Below are 21,425 nucleotides of genomic sequence, written 5' to 3'. Positions count from 1 at the left end.
ACCATTCACTTTATTTACAGACTCACTAAAAAACCCACAGCCAAACTTTTCATATGCATCACCTTCCTCTTACTGCAAGGAAACGTTATAATTGCCATAAAGACAATTACTGTCACTGGAATACAAACTTAAGAGTTGCATTTTCACCTCTCAGAGATGAAAACTGGAGTACTTTCCTCTGTCTCGAAAGGCCCACAACAGCTTACCTCTGCAGCGGCTGCTGCGGTTCTGAAAGTGACATGTCACTACTTGAAGATGCACTAGGAGGACGCTCTTGAGCCTTGTTTTCTTTGTCGGATTCCCCAGATGGTTGATAACCAGGTCTGGGCTAGAAATGAAGAGAACCAGAAAAATGCATTTTCAAAAGTCTGCAGGAGTTTAGAAGCTCTTGTCTCATTAAATTTGAAAACACTTCCACTTCTTAGTGTAGTATCATGTCTTTCCTGCCACACAAAGACTTAAAATCACAAGACATTTATGTTTTTGTCTTAGCAGAACGTACTGGGAAAAAAGCTTTGCTCACATACTGAACTAGTTCAGCCAAACATGTCAAATTGATATTAGTCTTTTACCATATATTAATCTTCTTTCATATTCAGTTTCTGATTAGCAAATGTATTTAACTCACTGGTGATGAAGTTTGTCCACTGAAGTTGCTTTCAGTCAGACAAAGCTCTTCAATTCACAGTTTGACTGATGTTTATGGTTTTCTTAAGAGCCAACCTTTATAGCTGCAGTTAGCCAATATACAGAATTCTGCTTCTATTTATAATAGAAAGATGATTTCTTCCAGTCACCTTTCTAGTAGGCCTTGCTGTGCCGAAAAGCAGCCACCAGCAAGGAGGCTCTGGATCAAACCCACTATGTTTAAGCAAAAACTGCACAGTTTTCTCTGTATCCTTTCTCTTAACTGATAGCTAGACCAGGACAAGTCATGACCTTCCCAAACAGATGACCTCCTATTCCTGCAAACAACTGCAACACGCTAAGTTATAGTGAATCAGCTATACCTGTGTTTCCTGCACCGTAGGCAGCTGAGGTGGCTCTTCTAAAAACGTACGTTCTAGCAATAGTTTAGAATAGGTCTCCTGTAACCGTTTGGCTGCTGAAGGCTCAGGCGGAGGCACGTTCTTGACTTTAGTAAAAGCCTCCTTCTGCTTTCTGTAGAGCTCTTGGAGCCTTTTGTTCTTCTGTTCTGTTGCCTCCTTTTGTGCTTTCTTCTCTTCATTCTGCTTCTTCTTCCTCTCCTCTTGCTGCCTGATGATGTACTGACGAACCTCATCTGTATCATAGTGACGTTTCTTAGAGATCACCTGAGGCTCCTCACTGGCAGCTACCTTGTCTGGTTTCCTTTTGGTTGGGCTGTGGCTCCTGGCATTCTGAGTAGGCAAAACGGATTTCTGATTCTGCTTTTCCACATCTTTCTCTTGCTTTGTACTCATAGAATCCAACTGCAAGTCATCGAGAATTCCACGTATCTCCACGGGCAGGAAGTCCTTATTTACAGGGGCATGATCTTCTGGTTTATCATCTGGAAGAGCAGCTTCCAGTTTCTTCAGGTTATTCTCGGACCGGACTTTACTCCTTGACCTTTCAGAACTTCTTGAAGAGGTTTTACGGCTAACATCCAGTCTAGAATCTGAACCTGTCCTTCCAATATAGCCTGCTAAAGAATAAGAGTTGTCAAATATTTCAGGTAAAAATCAAATTTGGCAACTACATGCCATTGCTGAAACAGCTACAAAAGTGAGGATGAGGGATGAGTGCAGATCTCAGTGTAAACGTGCTTTTGCTTCATTCAGTGTCATAGTCTGAATATAGCAGCCTTTGCTTTGGCTGAGCCCACACCCTCTATACTCTCACCAGCCTCACCTCCTCACAGGGATAAGCAGCACAGCAGCTCCCATTCTCCCTTACTTGCCCTGCCTGAAATTCTGGGTAAATTCTGAAAAGGGCTGGCGGAGGAATCAATGATGCACATGGATGACATTACATAGTATCTGGAAGAACCACAAGTGCTGTAAAACAGGGATGCTCAACCATAGCTTAAGTATTACATGCAGCACATTTGGAAAATTCATCTGGCCTGTGGACCACTTCTAGCCACTCCTTTCCCCAGTAACTTCAAAAGGCAAAAAGAAATTGCCAGTTATCCATTTTTTTTTTTGGTTGCAAACTATTTCCCATCTTTTGCAGAGCTCCTGAGCACCTTTGCAGCATGTACTGCCCATCAAGTCACTTGGGCAGGGCAGGCTTTCCAGGACACCAAGAAGAGTCCATAATCCACCCAGGAAGAGAGGTTATGCATCCCAACCACAAATGTGAGCAAAATTCTCCCCCCTCAAACCCCAAGTTAAAAACAGGAGTTACTTTAGTAAGAAACTGATTACATTCCAGCTCAGAAGTCTGCTTTATTCTGCGGACATGCAGTGCTATATAATAAATTAAGTAAAATGTAAAAAGTCCAGTGATACAAGTACAACTTACCAGACTTGGCAGCTCGCTCTCGTCCTGTTCTGTCACTAGATAGAGCTCTTCTGTCCTGTTCTATTCTGGGAGCTGGACCCAGTATCTTTTTTACTAGCTTTTGTCCCTCCCGCCAGGAGGACGCACTTATTACATAGTTTCCACCTGCATAATAAGTAATAAAAGTCAAGCACTAGATGGATTTTCCAACATATCAAAAAGAAGTATTTAATGCAACTGTTAATCACTTCTATACCATTTAATTCTGCATAAGTAGTACAGCTGCAGTTACACAAAACAGTCCTAACAGTGATGTACCATGAAGACACTCAGCAGCTGAATCACACAATGATCAGCGTTCCATGCCTACACATAATGCAGTGTAAAAATCTGAAACATACTGTAGCGCATTAAATGGATTTAAAAAAGAAAAAAGGTCTAAAATGTATAAGAAAACGTTACGGGCAGGGGGGAGAGGGGGAATATTTGTAGAGGACTGAGAAGCTGTTCATCTCCACTTAAGTAAGGAAAATAAGAAAAAAGATAAAAGGATCTAAAATGCTGTAGTAATAAGAACAAAACTAAAGGCGTAAGATAAAAAAACGTCCATCTTCATATGAAAAGAATATTAGCTGATATTCTAGGGAAAAAAAACCAAACACAAAAGCTTTCAAGATTTTTACAGATAATTAATTGTTGAGACAGGTGTCTTGTGAGGAGGTTAAAAAATACCAAGCAGCAGTTGTTCTACACCAACACTAACTCCCTGTCCTCTAGCTGGGATTTCTGTACCATGGCTGAAAACAGTTAAGCTATAACCCTATTAGTTGATATTCAATTCAAGAACAGACTACCTTGCAGGTGACAGAAACCCAATCAAAATGTTATTAGTATTATTTTATCATCCTACATATAATTAAATGAAAAAAAAAAAAAACTAGGTATGGTGGTATCTTTACCCAATATTGTTTAGATTAAATGCTAGGTTTATTCAACTCAGCTTTCATCCCACTAACTTCCAATATTATTATTTTCCTTTTTTTAAATAAATAATGAATTTAAAGAGCTTTGGAGAAAAGCATTGTGTAAAAAAGACAAGTATTAATAACCTAATTCAGACCATTTAGCAGTATTTTACTGCTGGAGAAATACCTGACTACCCAATTTGCAGTTGATTTCTAACTGTTCAATTGTAGTTTCTACCTCTGACAGCACTGCCTGAACAGACGCAGACCCTGCCGCAGGAACAGACAGACAAAGAAAAGGACACTGTACTCCGGGCCCTATAAGACTCTGAAGACCTGGTACCAAAGCAACTTCAAGTGAAACCCAGGACAGCAGACCAACAGCAGTTTGGTAATCCCACCACCCACCCTCCTTTCTTTTCTCTTTCTTATTTTAAACCAGAAGGAGGAAACCTGTTCAGCCAGAAGCCTGTAGCCCACTATTCATTCATTCACTAACAGTACTCCTTGCTGGCATTGTAAATTATCCAACTATTTTATAAATCCGTCACTTGAAACGTGTCACTACAGGCCTCTTTTTTTAAAAAGACGTTATCAGCCCAAGGGGTTCTCTTGCCGACCTCACTGTTCTCGATTACTTCTGTGTGCATTTAAAAAGGCAGTGTAAAGTCTCATCTTCCATTTCAAGTCAGCTGTTTGAGCTAAAACACGCTAACGGAGCGGAACACGAGCTGTGGCTATTTATAGCCTTGGCTATGTTAAGCAGTTTCTTATTGCTATGACTGGGGGAGGATGGACCATCACGGATACGCCACTTAGATCTGGTTCTTATCTTCTAGGGATTTCAGGCCATCATTCTCCTCAGATTTAATTCATTATGGAGAATAACCATCACCATCAAAACTTGCAGCAATCTCTACGCTCCTCCCTCATGTGGAACTGTCACAAAAACTTAAGTTAGTTTAGTATAGTCCCTTAAGTATGAATTGATGGGCATAGGAAGGAGCAAACCCATGCTTATCACTTACTTAAGTACTAGCATTCATTACCACACAATATTCACATGCAGCTTCATCAGTGACAGAATACAGAAGTGCATATTCCCTCTCAAAACAGCTTTGCAATAATTTTTTTGAAAGCAGCTTTTTTTCTTAACAGGCCTTCTTCAACAAAGTGCTTACTGATTATAGGTCACTGTATGTAAGGAGAAATAGAAAACCTTAAAAGGTGCAAGAGATGCCTAACCTCGCATGTATTTAGAGAAAAACTCTGTGTGATTGCAGTGGTAACCACTTACTTTGTAGGAAAATTAAAACCAAATATGAAGCAGATGTGGAACTCTTCACAATCCTTTGTTACTCAAAGTATCAAAGATTAACACGACAGGAAAGCTATGAAGCCCTGACAGAATTCCAGGTGCAGTTAATTTCATTTTCTACTATAAGACACTGCTCTACCGCTCACATGACCTTCTTTAAATACTTTAATTGTATTTAATGCACAGCAGAAACGTCAGACAGCAGTGAAAATAAAAAAAAAATTAGTAAAAGAAAGAAACATTCCTTTATAAATAGCAAGATTTATAAGACTTGTCAGGGCCTGTGTTTTTACATTCCTTCACTAACTGAAAAAGCTAAGAATGGATCAAGCCAGAACCGAAGGTGCAGGACAGCAGCAACTTGACACAGGATGCAGAAGAACAACGGCCAGAGAAGGGCCAGAAGGACATCCTGCTCTCTGCTTCCCTGTTGAGAAATCACACAAGAGAACAGCTTTCACTGCAGCCCCTCCTCACAGAGGAGGGCAACTCAGCAAGTCCCGCTGGCACTGATATTAACATCAGCTCCATTCCCCCTCTCGGCATTGTTCACTGAGCTGTAGGTCAGGCACTAACCAGCTTCAACATGAGCAAACCAGAAGCGGGATCCACAACAGGGCTACTGCTACTTTTTGTCTGCGTTGGCCTGACAGATACCTAAGGATACCCCTCATCTCCCCAAGAAATGCACACTCCTCAGCAGTTTCCATAAGGTACAAGCAGCAAGTGGAAAGGCAGAAAATTAAAATAAACCAAAAAAGCACACACAGCTGACCAACAACAAAAACATACACATCCCCAATGCAGCATACAATCTACAAAACACACTACAACAGCATTGTTGCACATCTGACAAGACTCTGAAAGCAATATGCTTTAATTTTTCTCTATTTCCAGAGACAAAACTCATCTGCGAAGGACAAGCATCTGTCTTCCCTCTACAGTAGAGCTAGTCACCTTGTTTGGACTCTGGACTTGACAACCGTGTCAGTTTTTGCAGTTTTCGCACTGGTCTGGTTGCTTTTTTCTCTTTGTTTCTCTCACTAGGTTTTTCTTTCACTGTTGAATCCTCTAAAAACAAACAAAAGCTGTTAAGTGATATCCCACAGGAAAGAACACAGAATAACAAGCTTGCTTCAACATTTACCTTAAAAAAGTGGAACTCAGAAACACAACAAAATTCACTGACTCTCCCAGATTACATATTGAGATCAATATATAATTGATCCAGCCTTTTAAAATCCTCATAGCATGAACATTTTTAATGAAGTGCTGTTTACCTATGCATTGGAACCCAGCAAAGCCACAGCAACACCATAACAGATCTTTACAAAGCTCATTTTCAATTTTAAAAGAAATGTGGATAGTTTGACAGGAACAATTGTTGGTACTCTTCTACTATAGATATTACATTTTACAGTATTAATGTTCCACAAGAATACGTAATTCCTTCACTCCTGAAACACAAGGGCTGCTGCTTCCACATTAACGCATGACAGCACATTCACTCGTTGCTGCTGTGCTGGAGCATGAAAGACAAGATACTCGTGCGCTCTACTTTCTGCAAAACTTGTCACAGAATTCACCCGGTGATGCAGAACTATTCTGTGTCACCCAAGCCCTCATTTACAACACAACTAGGTTTTAGGCTTTAGAGATGCCAGGATCACTTACCGAAGATAAAAGTCATATTTTACCGTGTTTTCACATTAGGGCAAAGAACAAAAAGAAAACCTGAGATATGGCTCAATCACCACCCCGCTGAGTGGGCTTCCCAGCTGCCTGAGGTACAAAGCAGAGACCAGCATTGCTCAAAGCCAGGCAAGCTGTACATTCAGTCTCAGCAATCTACACTGGACATTTTCAAAGATTTGTTAAAGCACTTTAGTTGACGTGCCTTGAATATGCTCTTTTCCTAATCCCAGAAGTGGACTGCAGACAAGGAGCTCCATGGCCACTATTACCTCTGTTCTCTTCTTCCTCTTCCATGAAGAATCTGATCAGACAGCCTAAAACAACCAGGATGCAACCCTCTCCTGAAACTTTATTTAGATGCCAATACTAACTTTTACAGCCCATAATTTCAGCTGAATCCACTCTCTGATGGATGCCCACAGGAAGTATCACAGACAGAACAACAGGTCGTATTAAAGGATGTGTAAATGGAGTTTTAAGAGTCTTTCTCCCCCTTGATATCCTTTCCTTATAAATTTTCCAGTCATCTTGGAGGCTGACAACAAGCGCAGGGAAGACAGAATCAATGCATCGAGCACCAGAGGCCTCAGTGATTGCCTTTGCAGAAATCTAGCTCGCCTCCTCACCTCTTTCAGTGACAAACAGTTCCTTCCTGATACCAGGAAACCGCAGGCTGCTTCCCACTCGCTCTGTTCATATTACTGCAATTTTATTCTAGTATGGCAAATCCTGAACATCTTTAAGACAGAACTGCTGCAAGCTTGTGGTCCGTACAATCTCCTTTAGCCTAATCGCTAAACAAAGATAAAGACATTCTGTATGGTCTACGCTTACGTGTAAAAATCTTGTTGCAGTGAAGAACAATGCTTCTGCAGATATTAGAGATCTTATAACTTATTTTAGCACTAGAGAGCACAGAACAGTTTTGATACAACTGACTGTACACACCCAAAACTACACAAGCTGTAACTTTAATACAGAATTAACACATGGATAGATAATCCGACAACCTAAAAATACATTTACAGTATATATTAGGTGCAGCATCAGCATTTCATTACTTGGAATCAGCTATTCAATATAATCTTTTCAGGTCAGAAAGGAGACACGTTCCATGACAGCTGTTCTACGCATGGCATCAGGACAGGAGTATGGGTGCACACACACAGAGCTCCTTCCTTATGTAGACAGGAGTCCACTGAACACATGAGCCAAACATCTTTTTAATTGGACCTCTTCAATGAAACTTTTAAAAAATTTGGACTTCTATAAACAATTAATGAGCTTTTTATATTATGGTTATCAAAAATAAATGCTAGTGTAAATTAAAAGTCTTTAGAAATTTGGCATTACTCTCATGGACTAATGCTGAATAGAGTATTTGCAAAACAATTTTACTGAAAAGAAGTGGTTCTTTCTGAACTTTTCTTACACGTGATTCCAGAAAAATTCCTCAGCACCTTGTCAAGCTGTACAAGCAAAAGAAAACTGAAGTCTAATAATTTCCATACCAACCACTATCCTATCAGCATAGAAAGACACCTACAGGTTTACAATCTCATCGCATTTTCCTCTGGTCTTAAATGTTTTGACCAACGAGAAAAGTTATTTTTAATACGCAAGCTCTTAAGCTGCAAAACTAGAGGTTCTCAGGTGATTTTATTTTCCAGTCCCTTCCTTTTTATTCATCTTCTCTCTTCCCCCTCCACTAACTCAGTCAGTCAAAAGCAATTCAGCCTTACGGCGCTCCACTGTAACCAGCCTAGCAAATCCAAAAGCACACTCGGTCATCCTACCCTAGCTCACCCAGAGAACAGAGCTGCCAATGGTACTACAGTTTTCCAGAGCAGAAAATTCATAAAGACTGGGTCTTGGAGCAGTAGGCTTGAAGACATAAAGCATGTATTACTGGTTTGGTCTTTTAGCAGCAAGCAACTATACAGCTTTTTTTTTTAAATCATCTTTGCTCGTAGTTTTAAGCATCAGAATACTGTGCTGCTAGATGAGCTCATCACCTAAAAAAGATCTTTTTTCCTGTGTTGCCATTTTGCAACAATGACATTTAATGTTTTTCAAAAGACCACTAGGCAAAGAGGAATGAGTAACAGTTTTCTAAGCTTTTAGGATTCAACATTCCCTCCTACACCTTCATGTGGAATAAACCCCAAAGGTAACGTTCTGTTAATTTACCACTGCAAAGTTACACAGTCTCCCATCCCATATCCTATCCAAGCCTTATAATACTGAAGGTAAAAGTGTTGTGGAAGAAATAAAATCAAGATTATTTAAAAGGTTTCTTAAATCTGCTTCTGGTCTCCCCCTCCTCAGGGAATCCAGGGAAGACCTCTAGAAAAGGCCATGTGTACTAGTCTCTGGGACACAAATTTCTCCAAGAACTTCAAGACTCGGATAATTCCGATATAAAGCAATAAAGTTCTACAAGTTCGGAGATATTAAACCAATATATAATGCCATATAATCTCGCCACCACACATAGCTGAAGGCATATCCCTTTACTGCAGGCTACCTACTCCATTTTAAATAAGTGTTCCCAGCGACTTTCCACAGCAGATGTCCTCCATCTCTCCTTTAAATACCTATACGTTCCAACTAAACCACTAACAATTCCCACAGCAGCTTCAGGACCGACAATTTGTTAAAACCATATTGAAGGAAGTAGAATTCAGGCTTCAACATATAGTGTACAGTGCACATATCACTTTAACACTGTTAAAAATGGCAAAAAAAAGAAAAAAATTTAAATTGTTCCCATGAGATAATACAGGTTTCATCAAAATCAAAGGAGGTTTGGTTTTGGAAATTGCATTAATTCATGCAAACACATATAAAGTAGTTACAAAATTAAACAAAAATTGTTCTAACGAAGACTTTTTTTTCCTGTTTCAAAGAAAAGCCATTGATTCTTTTCAGTATTGGTTTTCTATGAAAAATATTTTAATGAGAGAATGAGGAGAAAGACTTTTTAATAGGTTTTAACGTTCAACAAGTTACTGCTCCTGGAGAGAAGTGTAATATATTTAACACTCATTGCTTCAATTTTTTGTTTCCATGACTTTGTAGACTTGTACAAAATCTAATTCTCTGCCTCTTAGAGAAGGTTGTGCAGCTTAATCAATTCAGTTTGTCTCACCTGTTAACTGGAGTGCTATGTCTCTATACAGCTCCCGACTAATGTGAAATTCTTCCTGGTGCCAGATCTTTCCATCTGGAGTGCGAATCTTTGTTTCAGCAGGATTGAAACCTGAAAGTAAACAATTTAAGAGTTTAAAATAACTGCATAAAATGTAAATAAAGGTTTTTCAGCGTGACAGGGGTGGGAAGCTGCCAAATAAGAAAGGAACTACTTGAATTTCTGATGCTAAGTTAGAAGAAAGCAATATACCAGTCTGTCACTTGCTCACAGTTGAAAAACAGTGGACTGGGTGAAGAAAAGATTATTAAAAATGTGAAAGGCTTTCTCAATCAATATAATGTTACTAAGCTCTGGGACCATAAAAAACATATTGAAATAAACCCAAATGCTAATATAGCGAGCTTCTTTTTTACAGTAATTTGCAAGAAGAGCCAGGAAGAATTTCAAACTAATCCAATTCTTTAAATTGGCAAGAATTTCTTTTCTTTCTTGTCCACATCTGCAATCAAACCATGCTATCCACTCCCATATTGCCCAAACACAGCCATGAGTCATGTCCATGCTCGATGAATTCAACTGTGCTCCTTCACCATGTACAACCAACAGGGAGGGGATTCTGCACCTCCGTACCTCTGTATGATGGAGCAGCAGGTGCAACTGCCACCTTCCTGACTTTGGGAGTCACCGCATTCTCCATGTTTGTGATCACGACAGGTTGCTCAGCATATCCTGAGTGCTGCCCTCTGCCGCCCAGCTCTTCAGAATGCTCCCACTGCTTTCGAATCCGCTCCTTCAGCTTCTCCAACTTAGCATCATGCTGCCGCCGTTTCAAGATTTCCAGCCTATGAGCACTAGAAGTACTCGTGGCAGAAGGGGAAGACACTTTCAGTTCACTGTCCTGGGATGTGTTACTCTCTAGAGTTTTAGTGCTACTCTCATCTCCTCTGGAGCCACTTGATTTTTCCTCTTCCAGTCTTGGAGCTGTTGCAACCTTAAGAAATGCCTCGTTATTCTGCAAGGCATCAATTGCTGGTCGGTCATTCAAATACCTAACAACAGTCTCATCTGCAGCAGAAGAACATGGGCTTTCAAAATCTCTGCTGTGTAGATCCCGCTCATCTCGGCCATGTATCATACGGCCTGTTATTTCAGTCTTCCCTTCTGCTTCACCCAAGTCCAAACTAGAGAACAGCTGCTTGGCCTCAAGTTGGCTAGAGCTGTGATAAGACAGAGAACTATATGTATCCCTGATGTAAGAGAAGGGGAAAAAAAAAAAGTCACCATCAGAAACACAACTGTAGGACCTTCCAACACAGCAATCAGGACGTTCACTAACCAAAAGAATGACTTTCTATACCTTGTTTCCACTTTAAAGGCAAGTTCTTTTAAAGTTTGATCACCATATATTTAATAGCGCAAGTCTGACGAAACCAAAAGAGGTTTCTGTTCAAAATTTCATTTTCTGCACTCTCTGTCTGAACAGGACTATATATAAAGTTGAAAAGCTGAAATTAGGACACGTAGAAAATCAGCAAGCAGTAATGTCGCCCTTCAATTTAAAAAAGTTTTACATAAAAGGCAAGTGTAAAACTTGAGAAGCATAATTAACATATGTTCTCTAAAACAAAGCAATGTACACATGCACAGCTCCTCAACAGCACATTCATGAGCTGAGAAAACAAATACGTTGCACCAAAACCCGCTGCCCTGTATTGGAGTATTAAAAAGGCAAGCCCCTGACAAGAACTTCAGAGTGAACTGGTTGTGTCACAACAAATGTAAAGTTTACTGAGAGCAACAAACTAAGGACCTCTCAGCATTTTTTCCCAGAAAAAACAGACTCTATATCTGAATAGGTTTATGGTACATACATTGTTAGGACAAAAATGTATTTAGTATTTTTACCGATGAGGGGCTGAAGATGTGACAATCCGGCACCTAAGCTACCTGGCTTGCTTCTTCAGCAAGTATGTTTAAAGAAGTCATTTAAGCCAGGTCGTAACACTGTACCTGTGAAATTATCTACCTCTCTTTCTCTAGTAGCACGCTCCTGTTATATACTCTAGTAATCATTACCAATCAACATAAAAGTTGAGTGGTTTAATTGCACAGAATTACACCAAAAGTGTATATAAATACACACACACACACAGATTGTTCTACCCATTATTCTGGTTTTGTTTTCCCTATGCATGCTTTAAGCATTGACTAAAGGCTGTTCTCAGAGAGGGAGTAATGTGTTAACGTAGCAGCTCTGATATTAATCCCCAAATTAATCTCCCCAATGCCACACAGTTGTCTTACTGTAAGAAAGCTATTCTTTTCAATTGGATATAATGGCACGAGTCTAGCTGCTCTGTTTTTCTTCTTTTCCCAGAAGTCTGTTAAATTTACTACATGTTTTTAAAACACACAACTGATAAGTTATTCCAGATAGGGTAGACAACAGAGCTGTTCAATGAACAAAACTGACCCAAGATTACACAACTGATCCAAATCAACCTCCCATGCAACAAGGAAGAACCTCACAGCTGACACATGAAGTGGAAAAGCAGACCAAAACTTACATGTTAAGATAACAATTATTAATAGAGATGTAGTAGAATTAAAAAAAAATACCACTGTCCCAATTCCACTCTAATCAGTCAACAGTAATTTGACTTCGCTGGAGAACATTTAGAAAAAAAATGCAAAGTACATATTAGAATCCAATAAAAAACTATTACCAACCCAACCAAGCTATTCATCAGGGGTGCCTGTGCAAAGAACACACGCTGCTTATAAAACACAAGGGATTGAAGAAGTTATGGTAAAAGTCTTCTAGGCTCTGATATTGCAGCAAGTTATAACTGGTTTATTTCTGCTGCAGCTTCTCTTTCTTTCTGAAAGCTTTCGAAAGCTCTTTCAGATATTCACTGCAGTACTTTATGCAGGCTAGGAAAAACAGGCTTTCCGTATTTTCCTTCATTCTTCACACCCCACCATGTTCTACAGCCTGCAATATTCTGTGTCACTTTTTCTTCTTGAAACAGCTGGTCTCATTTGGGTTTCTCACACAGACAAAAACTTAATGCATTTTTAGTACTAGGTGTTCTTGCTCCACACTGTCTTATGGTAATACATTTGGGAACATGTGCTGAAGAACTAATGAAACAAAGCTGAAAAGGCATGAGGAAATACTCTTTTTGGCCCTAACTAAATAGCTATCAAACCTATTGGGCCACTGAGGCCACAGCCATGTTAACCTGATGATCTGGCCCCATTTCAATACATTTGACTTTAAACTCACATTCACTGAACAAAAAATAAATTTGTAACATTTTCAAAAAAGGGAGACCCTTTTGCCCAACACTGTGTGCTGCTCATGTGGGTGGGTGAGGAAGCAAATCAATTTTTGAGGAGTCGCCAAAAACATCACTATGAGCTTAATTCTGACCTTAGCATATTTTTTCTCTAAGTCAGCTGTCCCAGCACTAACCTGTATGAAGCCAATGGTTCACGAAATTCCACACGATTGCTTTTTTTCACATTGCTTTCAAGAGTGGTCGCTCGAAGAGGGCTACGTGAGGACTTCTCCTTGCTTGATTTAGTTTGGCTGGAGGACCGGGAAGCTAAAGCAGAAACCAAAGAATCCTCTATGTACCTATCTCTTCAGAAAGAGAAAGCTCTTGGGGCTTAACAATTAAGAACGCAGTTTTTCTTGGGTTCGAGCAGCATTCCAAAATAGCATTTATAGTACTGCCTCTCTTTTTCAACAAGCTGAGTTCAACAACTAGGAGCAAGGTGGTTAGCACTTGACACAATTATTATATTTAAAGAGATAATAATTCTTAAACATTAATTATAATTAAATCTGTGTAAGATGACTGTGTTGCCACTAGAGGTCAATCTGTCTGTTCTTCTCCAGTGGCTCACTACTAGAATGCTCTAAATAGTATTTAAAAGGAGGGCTTATTTCTTATGAGCAAATGCTCTCCTTAAATGAAATAAAGGATGCAGCAGATTCAGCATTCTATCAGAGTATAACAGTTGATAAATATTAAAAAACAGAAACAGCTAGTCCAGTATAAACATAAGCATATACAATTGTTATCCAAAACCCCCACAAGACCATGGTAGCAGAATGAGATAAGCACTGCTCGCTCGCAGTGTGGGGAAAGTTGTGTCACTCCCTCTAACCAAGTGACTACGATAGCACACTTTCCTTCCTAAGCTAAGGGAAGAAAACATTAGTTTCTCCTGGGCAATTAGAGTTTTACAAATAAAGATGATTAGCAGTAGACAACTTGGGAGCAGGGAGGAGAAATCGAGTTTCCCCCGAACACAGTGGCTTTACTCCGCCTTCCATGCTGTGCCCTCAATAATACATACCCTTTCTGCTTATCTTCCTGCTAGCGCTAGCAGAGGGCTTCTTGGCATCCATGACGGAATCAAATACAGCCGTGCTGGTGGGAGCTATTTCCAATTTGTTCTCTATATGACGTAGCTAGAATTTGCAGATAATGCAAATTAGAATACTGTTTTCAATTTTTAAGCTACAGTTTTTTCCCCTGACAAATTTTTCCTCATTTTCATAATTACAGAACTGCAGGCAACAACAATTTCACAAGGGTGATGTTGCAAAACTGTATAGCCTTATGGCCAGAAACTATGTCTTATTATGAAGTATTGTTTAAAAATAGTATCTAAATTAGGTTTTGTTGCATAGTTTTGTTTCCATAAGTAGGCTGTTGTGAAAAAATTAATAACAACATGCCATTCAGAGTCTTAATGCTTGGCCTGAATGAAATATTAATTCCACTTGGAATAAATTCTGTAATACTCTTTTCAAAATGGAGCATGATACAAGATTCCACATCTAAAGCCCCACACTGATGCTCAGCTATTAAAAAAAGTGAAAAGGCTATGGGAAAAAGATGAATTCCCTGAAAACCCAAGCTATTTGGCTTCATTGAAGCCAGGTTTTAGAAACTAGTGTCATGTTTTAAGCACCTAAGTTCCCACAGAAAGACAGCAATTCCAATGCTCAAAGATAGTAAATTACAAAATACACTAGTGTTGTCCCAGTTTCTGACTGGTTTGTGTAAACAGGGGAAAGCTATTTTTTCAAGTTATCAGAAAAATGAGAAGTCACCACTTTCTTAAACAGAAAGGTAATATTAGACTCAAGACTTAGCAGGTATTACTATACTCAAGATTAAGTTTGCTGTGGCAAAAATTTCTTCTACTATATGTGGAAAACTTTTTCCAAGATACAACAATGTTCAACATGCACATACTCCAACTGCTTGCCCTATTTTCAATTTATTTAACAGACAATCACTGAGCAAAGTAATACTTTGGTTAAAGCTTTTGTAGCTATTAACTGATTTGAAAAGGAATAAGAAAAAAAGAAACGAAACAAAATCCGTACTTACAGCAGCCTTAGTCTGAGAAAAAGTAGCCCATGCTGCAGTTAGATCTTACAGGGCAGAAACAAAGACATAAATTTCTCATTAGTACATGGAAAACAATGAAATAAAATGTTGCTACAAAACAATTTTCATGGATTCACTAATCAAGTTCTTTTAATGACTCAATTCCAGCCTGTGAATCTCCTCTATGAGAAGCTGTTATCAGTCAAGACTCATCTTAACAGAGGAATAAAATAATATAAAATTTAATGAGTTCACTAAGTTAGGTTGAATGCATTATTACACTTGAAATCAAGTCTACCACATATTATAGAAGATCTTTAGAAGACAAAGTAAAGCTGTTTCGCTACCCCGACACAAATATCTTTCATTTTTCTATTACATTATAGTTCAACTTCTTTTTTTTCCCCTTCCATTTTCTTCTTCAGTACACTAAGCATGAATACATGATCATTGAAAGACTGTACTCAAAAACCAAGCTTTGAACACGTGAATTTTGAATAGTGATCTTTTTGAACTGTACACCCTACAATAAAACCCAAGCAGGAGGCACTAATCAGCTTCAGCTTTTTGATCTCAACAGATAGCACGTGCTCTATACACAATCCAGCTCAGTAGGATGTAGTAGTATTTTCCTCTAAAAATATTTACTTCCTCAGTTCCCCTCTTCTTTTAGTTTCTAATGGTTTTATTCTAGTCCAATCGTTTACACAATGCAACATCCAAAACTTCACGTGTGTCAGAACCATGAAGAGTAGTAATATTAGAAAGCTTAAAAATAACTTTTTCTGTAGAGTAAAAAAGCTGCCGATGTAATTTCAGGTAAGACGCAACAACACAAAGGAAGAGGGTTAAGGAAGTAGCATAGAAACAACTTTGCTTTGACTTAGAGAGATGGTGCTTCGTGTCTACAGAACACCTCAGTTTCCCAAGGTATGTATTTTTAAAAGAAACCAAACATATTGCAGGAAACAATCAGCAATAATGTCCTCTTACAAATAAAATAACAATAATCTATCTCTACTTTCAAAATAACTTCTGGAGCCCAGTTTTGTCATAGTGGCAATCACAAGACTGATCTTGAACCACAGACTTAACATGTAACTCAGCTGCTTTGCAGACTAGAGCTTTCTTCCTCTCAGGGATGTACCGTAATTTATTTTTGTTTGCCCCCTCCTTTCCTAAATTAGAGTAGTGATGGCAGTAAAAAGCTAACAGGATTTCTCCAGTGCAGGGAGACAAGAGTGCTGCCAGTCATCTTAGTGGTGATGTACTGCTGCTATTCAAGCGTCTTTAGCTCTTCACCACCCTGGAACTGAGCAAAAGTCAGGAGCAACCACCTCTCAGGCTCTTCTTCACTTCTTTCAAGAGCCCGCAGTTCCTAATTTCTGGTCCTGCCCTGCTCCTCCTCTACAGCACTCAAAAAAAAAAAAATCTGTCTCTGTGCCATCTTGGCAACCATATCATAGGCTGGCAATTCCTAATGCAGATCAGCAAATACCCTGCAGATCAGAGTATGAAACTGCTATCTCTGCAAAAAGGAAGCCATATAACACATGGTCTTAGCTTCCATATTGAGGTAGGAGAATACTTTCTATAAAAACTCTCCAAAGTTTCAAACAACTCACGATAAATCATCTTTCAAAACAAGGCAATAAAACAGAGAAAATCCATACCTCTGATAGAATCCTTGTTTTGGTTATGCCTCGGCTTTTGTAGAGGCACTTCGTTTGACTTGTTGCTCCACATCGTGTCAATTTATCTACAAAAAAAATAGCCATGTAAGAACCTAAGAGGTATAAAGTAAGAAGAAATGTATCTTACGCTAAAGAGAATATAACCTTGATCACTATAATGAATGTTCACCTCATATGATGATTTCAAACTCGTATCATGAACAAGATGAGAAGATCAGCACCAAATCACAAACGTGTTTACAGCTTGCAGTTTTTCAGAAACCATGTAATTCTGTGGATAAAGAGGGGTTTGCTTTTGTCATTCTTTGTTACAAAGAAGAGTGGACTTGATAAAAGGAAACCCAGAGGTCACATAATTTAGATCACAGTAATAAGTATAATTTAAAAGAAAAGGCAGGTGATTTATGCAAATAGTTATTTCTCATTACTTTTGGTGCAAAAGATGGGCTGTCATGGGTGAAGTTGTAACAGACTTTAAAGAAGTGCTACATAAGAAAAAAACCTAAGTTTAAGACATCTAAGAAGAGCTCATACAGCCAACAAGAACTTTGATTAGTCAGTACTGCCGCCACCCTCTCACCAAAGACCTCCTATCTGGTGGCATGTGCTTATTGAGCCGTCTTCACAACAGACTGAGGGTATTTCTGTTACAGAAAGAAAAAAAGCAGGCGACGATAGAATTCATACAGGAAGTTCTAGACCTCTGAAAGAGTCATAAAGGCATATTTTCCTCTCTCTTCTGACACACACTCCCAGGTATCATTTTTCTTATTTTCTTAGTTCCTGAAAATTTCTTTTGCTTTCACTTCCCTACATAGTGTGCCACATAAAAGGCCATTCAAATATAAAGGTCATTCTTCTCATAAAAGGTGGCCAAACATCCCACAAAATTAACACTCTGTACTACTTACTGGAGCAGATCATTGCCTGTATATTTTGTGACAAGGATTTTTATCATGTATGGTTTTAAGGATGCTCACAGTGACCAACAGTGAAGTTTGGTCCTCACATTCAGTCATGCAGCTTGTATTTATGGCAGTAAGTTATCCCACAAAACTGTTTTTAAGTGCCAAGAATACCAAAAATAAGAACACGGGTCTTCAAAAGACCTTTAGTTCTGACTTCAAAGAATCCAAATAAATGTTCAGAACTGCGTGGAAAAGGTATGTGAGCTTATATACGTAGGTACAGAAAAACACACATAAGTGATGTCCGCAATAACGCAGAAATTCTAGAAAGAAGTAAGAGGTATTTTGGTTTTTAAGTATCTGGTTATGGGCAGTGAGCCAAGTGAAGTTAGAAAATTCTGCTTCTAGGACAGGTGCTGCAGAGCTCATTCATGCAGAACTGCAGCTTTGTGCCTCATGTCATTCATGCTGTAAAATCATAACACTGCCCTGCCCTGGAAATCATTGAATTGATCTTCTCCATCACTGGAGCAAAGAGCTGTTGTGCTAGAAATGTAGAAAATAAATATTAATAAAAATGGGGGGATTTTCCATAAAGAACCAGTTTTGAGAGCCACTGAAAATATCGTATCATATCATTACCAGTTTCTCACGCAAACAAAAGCATAACAAAACCTAGTCAATATGTAAATCTAGCATAAGAGAACTTCTGGACAAGCAACCATTTCTTAAGGTATTAAGTATCCCTCTTCATGTAATTGCTTGGCATTTATTCTTATCAGTAGGATTACTACGATGGATAGGAGAACTTAGGGACTAGAATTGTTATTATACACGCACAAATCTATATAGTTTATTTTACGATGCCCTGTGAATGTAGTATTGTAATATACGCTATGTATTCTGTAACTCTCTACGAAGAGTACCAGATCAATTAAAAAAGTTTGACATTGCTTGTTATACCTTTCATCCTGACACTCAAGTAGAAGCTGCCAGTCCTTTACCTGAGCTGAACAGAACACAAATCAGACAAACAGTGAACACACTTTTGAGAACACTTTACTTCTACTGATAACTCACAGATGATGCTGATGATCCCTCATGGTCAGTAACTGTCTCAATGTCTTGGTGTGTGTACGTATATATATAAATACACAGACACACATACACGATGCCCCTCTATAAAAGGCCACTCGACCTCTCCTCCTTTCTGTGCAAGCTGGGAAGTAATCACAAAGCATCCTGCTGTATCTCTCCCAACAAATACCTGCAGTGCCAACTCCAAGCGTACAATATGACTCTCACTGGCTTCGGTGCAGCCAGCTGAGATCCATCCAGCAGTTTTGCTTAACTTGGGTCACTGCTGTCTGAAAAAAGGACATGTAAGAAGAACTGAGCATTCTGGAGCTGTCTACAGTTTCAGGAAGGCAACACTGCAGTAGCTTTCAGTTGCGACATAATCTTCATAACTGTAAGGGTTTGGGTTTTAGATGTCCCCTTTGGAAGGGTGAGAGAAATTTATCAGCTTTTCAAAACCTAGCTACAAATGGCGTTGATTCCCACCAACCTTTGCGTTCCTACAGATCACTAAAATAACTTCTTTCTATTGCTATAGCTTCCATGAATAAGCAGCACCCTACAAAAAAACAAGTACTTGTATAATTCAATACCCTGTCTCTGCAAGAAGACAGAGAAGACACCTTAATGGTATCAAGAATAGAGCTAAGGGGCGGGGGGAGAGAAAAGAGAAATAAATCAAGACACAGTTGCCATGTCTATTTACAGGATTTCCATGTGGGGTAGTGGACCAGTTAAACACTACAATACACTGAAATTAATATTGACTAAAAAATAATACTATACTTAAAATTTATGCAAAGGGAGTTTATATTTGAAAATGCATTTTATATCAACACAAAAGTTGTCTCAATGTTGCATGAATAACTAAGAAGATTAAATACATTGTAAAAATTACACTCTGAAATGACTGCTTCAGAAATTTTTTTTTTTGCTAAACTAAATGATCCATCACTATTTAATATAGATCTTAAAGGAAAGGACACACACACACAAAAACCAGCTCAACATATGAAATGCCAAAGAACTTCTGTGGGACAGCAGTGATGGCAAAAGGTTAACTGCAGGTTGGATGAGGCTATGAGGATCTTAAAGGTTTGTTGAAAAAAGGTAGAAGCCTGTGGAATCAGCAGAACTGATCTCCTGGTTATTTGGCTGTTCATTAGTAGACACAGCATCCTACACAGGTTCATTACAGGCTGGTTTGCCAAGTCTTGTCTTGGGAGAATGGTTAAGATACAAACACCATTCTGTTCTGACATTTCAATCCCTCATGAAATGTCCATCTCATTCTCTACTCATTTGTCCAAGACCAAAAAAAAAAAAAAAAAAAAAAAAAAAGAGTGCATGAAAGAAGGCACAGCAGAACCGCTGCAGATGAGGACCTAAGTGTAAACTACCAGGAAAAGGATATACCCCAAACTCCTGGAAGAAACTGGGACACACACTCCACACACACTCTTCCACAAACACTGTTCCTACGGGAAGACACTGAAAAGGACTGACAGAAAGCACATGAGCAGACACCAGACAGGAGGGAACGGAAACAAAGAGAAAACCACTGCCAAATAAAAAAGATGAGAAACCAGCACTACATTTACTACCAAACCTACCAAGGATGGCATTAAAAGGTACAACAGACAACAAAATAACAAGTCAACATAGTTAAGAGGACAGCATTTTAAAAGGAATGGGAAATATGAAAGTAAAACATACTTAGCAAAGGTACACAAAAATGTGAAGAGATGAAAAACAGGGCTGGGAAAAAGTAAAAGGAAAGTGGTGAGAGAAGCAGAATATAAAAAGAAAGAGAATGGAAAGAGACAGGAAGGAGAGATAAATGGAGTGAACTTTTGAAGAACTGGCATAAAGCGGCAAAAAGGAAGAAATGAAACTGGTATATTAGTCCAATTGTAAAGTTTTTCCAAGTATCCTCAGTATGATTTTTTTCTTAGTGGCACAGCCTGGGTAAGAAAAGGAAAGAGGAAACTCAAAAGTCATGGCACTGAAACAAGGAAACGGGAGAGGAAACTGAATCATACAGATTCAGAGAAGGCAGAGAATATGAGCAAGAGATCACCCACTGTTATTTAGTGGTTACACAAAAAAAACCCCAGTATGCATAGGGAACAGTATTCCTCAAGACTCTGTTTCTTATAAAAACACATGAAAAGGATACCACAAAAGAAAAGATGAAGCTTTGCTAAGAGCAGGGAAAGAAACAAATTATTAATATTGCCTTCTAAGGGATATTCTTAAGGGATATTCCCCAAAGTGGCAGGGTTTGCTACAAACTGGGTATATGGTGCACAAGGCCAGCGCTCCACACAGTTCAAGCTACAAAAGGCAGCAGTGCCAATAAAAGAAGCCACCTTATCCTTTCTTTATGTCTTGGTCTCTCTTGCCTTATTCAGGCGTCAAGTCAACGGGATTATGTGGTAAAGCAAAGTGGACTGGGAATCTGGTAAGGTCTAAAAGTAGTTTTTTTAGTCTTTTTGCTTTATTAGTTTCAGCTATGGCGTATCATAAGCTACAACCTCCATGCAAGCAGAATGAGAAGGAATGGAAACATTGAGGAACAGTCCGTCCTGCTGTCACGCATCATAATCTACGGTTGTTCCCCAAGAGCAAATGCTTGAAGCTGCTATTGCCTTTACCTCAAGGAGAGCAAGTGGGACTGGGGAAAATGAGAACCATTCCCATTACCACCTTCTTACCAGTGGAGGTACCA

At 39.0% G+C, this 21,425-nt stretch overlaps 1 protein-coding gene across 12 annotated transcripts in view; it reads right to left on the bottom strand.

Annotated features, from left to right (window-relative positions):
* The window catches only part of CEP350 (centrosomal protein 350), a 77,430-nt gene that overhangs the window by 49,922 nt on the left and 6,083 nt on the right, over positions 1 to 21,425 (bottom strand). For 7 of the 12 annotated variants that reach the window (XM_054834451.1, XM_054834462.1, XM_054834456.1 and 4 more), the window contains exons 2-11: positions 16,689 to 16,774; positions 15,016 to 15,059; positions 13,970 to 14,084; positions 13,077 to 13,209; positions 10,229 to 10,845; positions 9,596 to 9,706; positions 5,707 to 5,820; positions 2,488 to 2,631; positions 1,011 to 1,666; positions 207 to 328 (exon numbers count right to left, since the gene is read on the bottom strand). In XM_054834451.1, the coding sequence (XP_054690426.1) occupies positions 207 to 328; positions 1,011 to 1,666; positions 2,488 to 2,631; positions 5,707 to 5,820; positions 9,596 to 9,706; positions 10,229 to 10,845; positions 13,077 to 13,209; positions 13,970 to 14,084; positions 15,016 to 15,059; positions 16,689 to 16,761 (2,129 nt within the window). In that variant the 5' untranslated portion in view covers positions 16,762 to 16,774. Of the gene's footprint in view, positions 1 to 206; positions 329 to 1,010; positions 1,667 to 2,487; positions 2,632 to 5,706; positions 5,821 to 9,595; positions 9,707 to 10,228; positions 10,846 to 13,076; positions 13,210 to 13,969; positions 14,085 to 15,015; positions 15,060 to 16,688; positions 16,775 to 16,878; positions 16,981 to 21,425 lie in introns of all 12 variants that reach the window. The other 5 variants (XM_054834453.1, XM_054834457.1, XM_054834454.1 and 2 more) reach the window with 3 other exon arrangements.

The sequence above is a fragment of the Grus americana genome, chromosome 8 (assembly GCF_028858705.1).
Source record: "Grus americana isolate bGruAme1 chromosome 8, bGruAme1.mat, whole genome shotgun sequence".
Classification (NCBI taxonomy): domain Eukaryota; kingdom Metazoa; phylum Chordata; class Aves; order Gruiformes; family Gruidae; genus Grus; species Grus americana.
The sequence above is the reverse complement of the archived record's forward strand: the minus strand, read 5'-3'. Positions and strand labels throughout refer to the sequence as shown.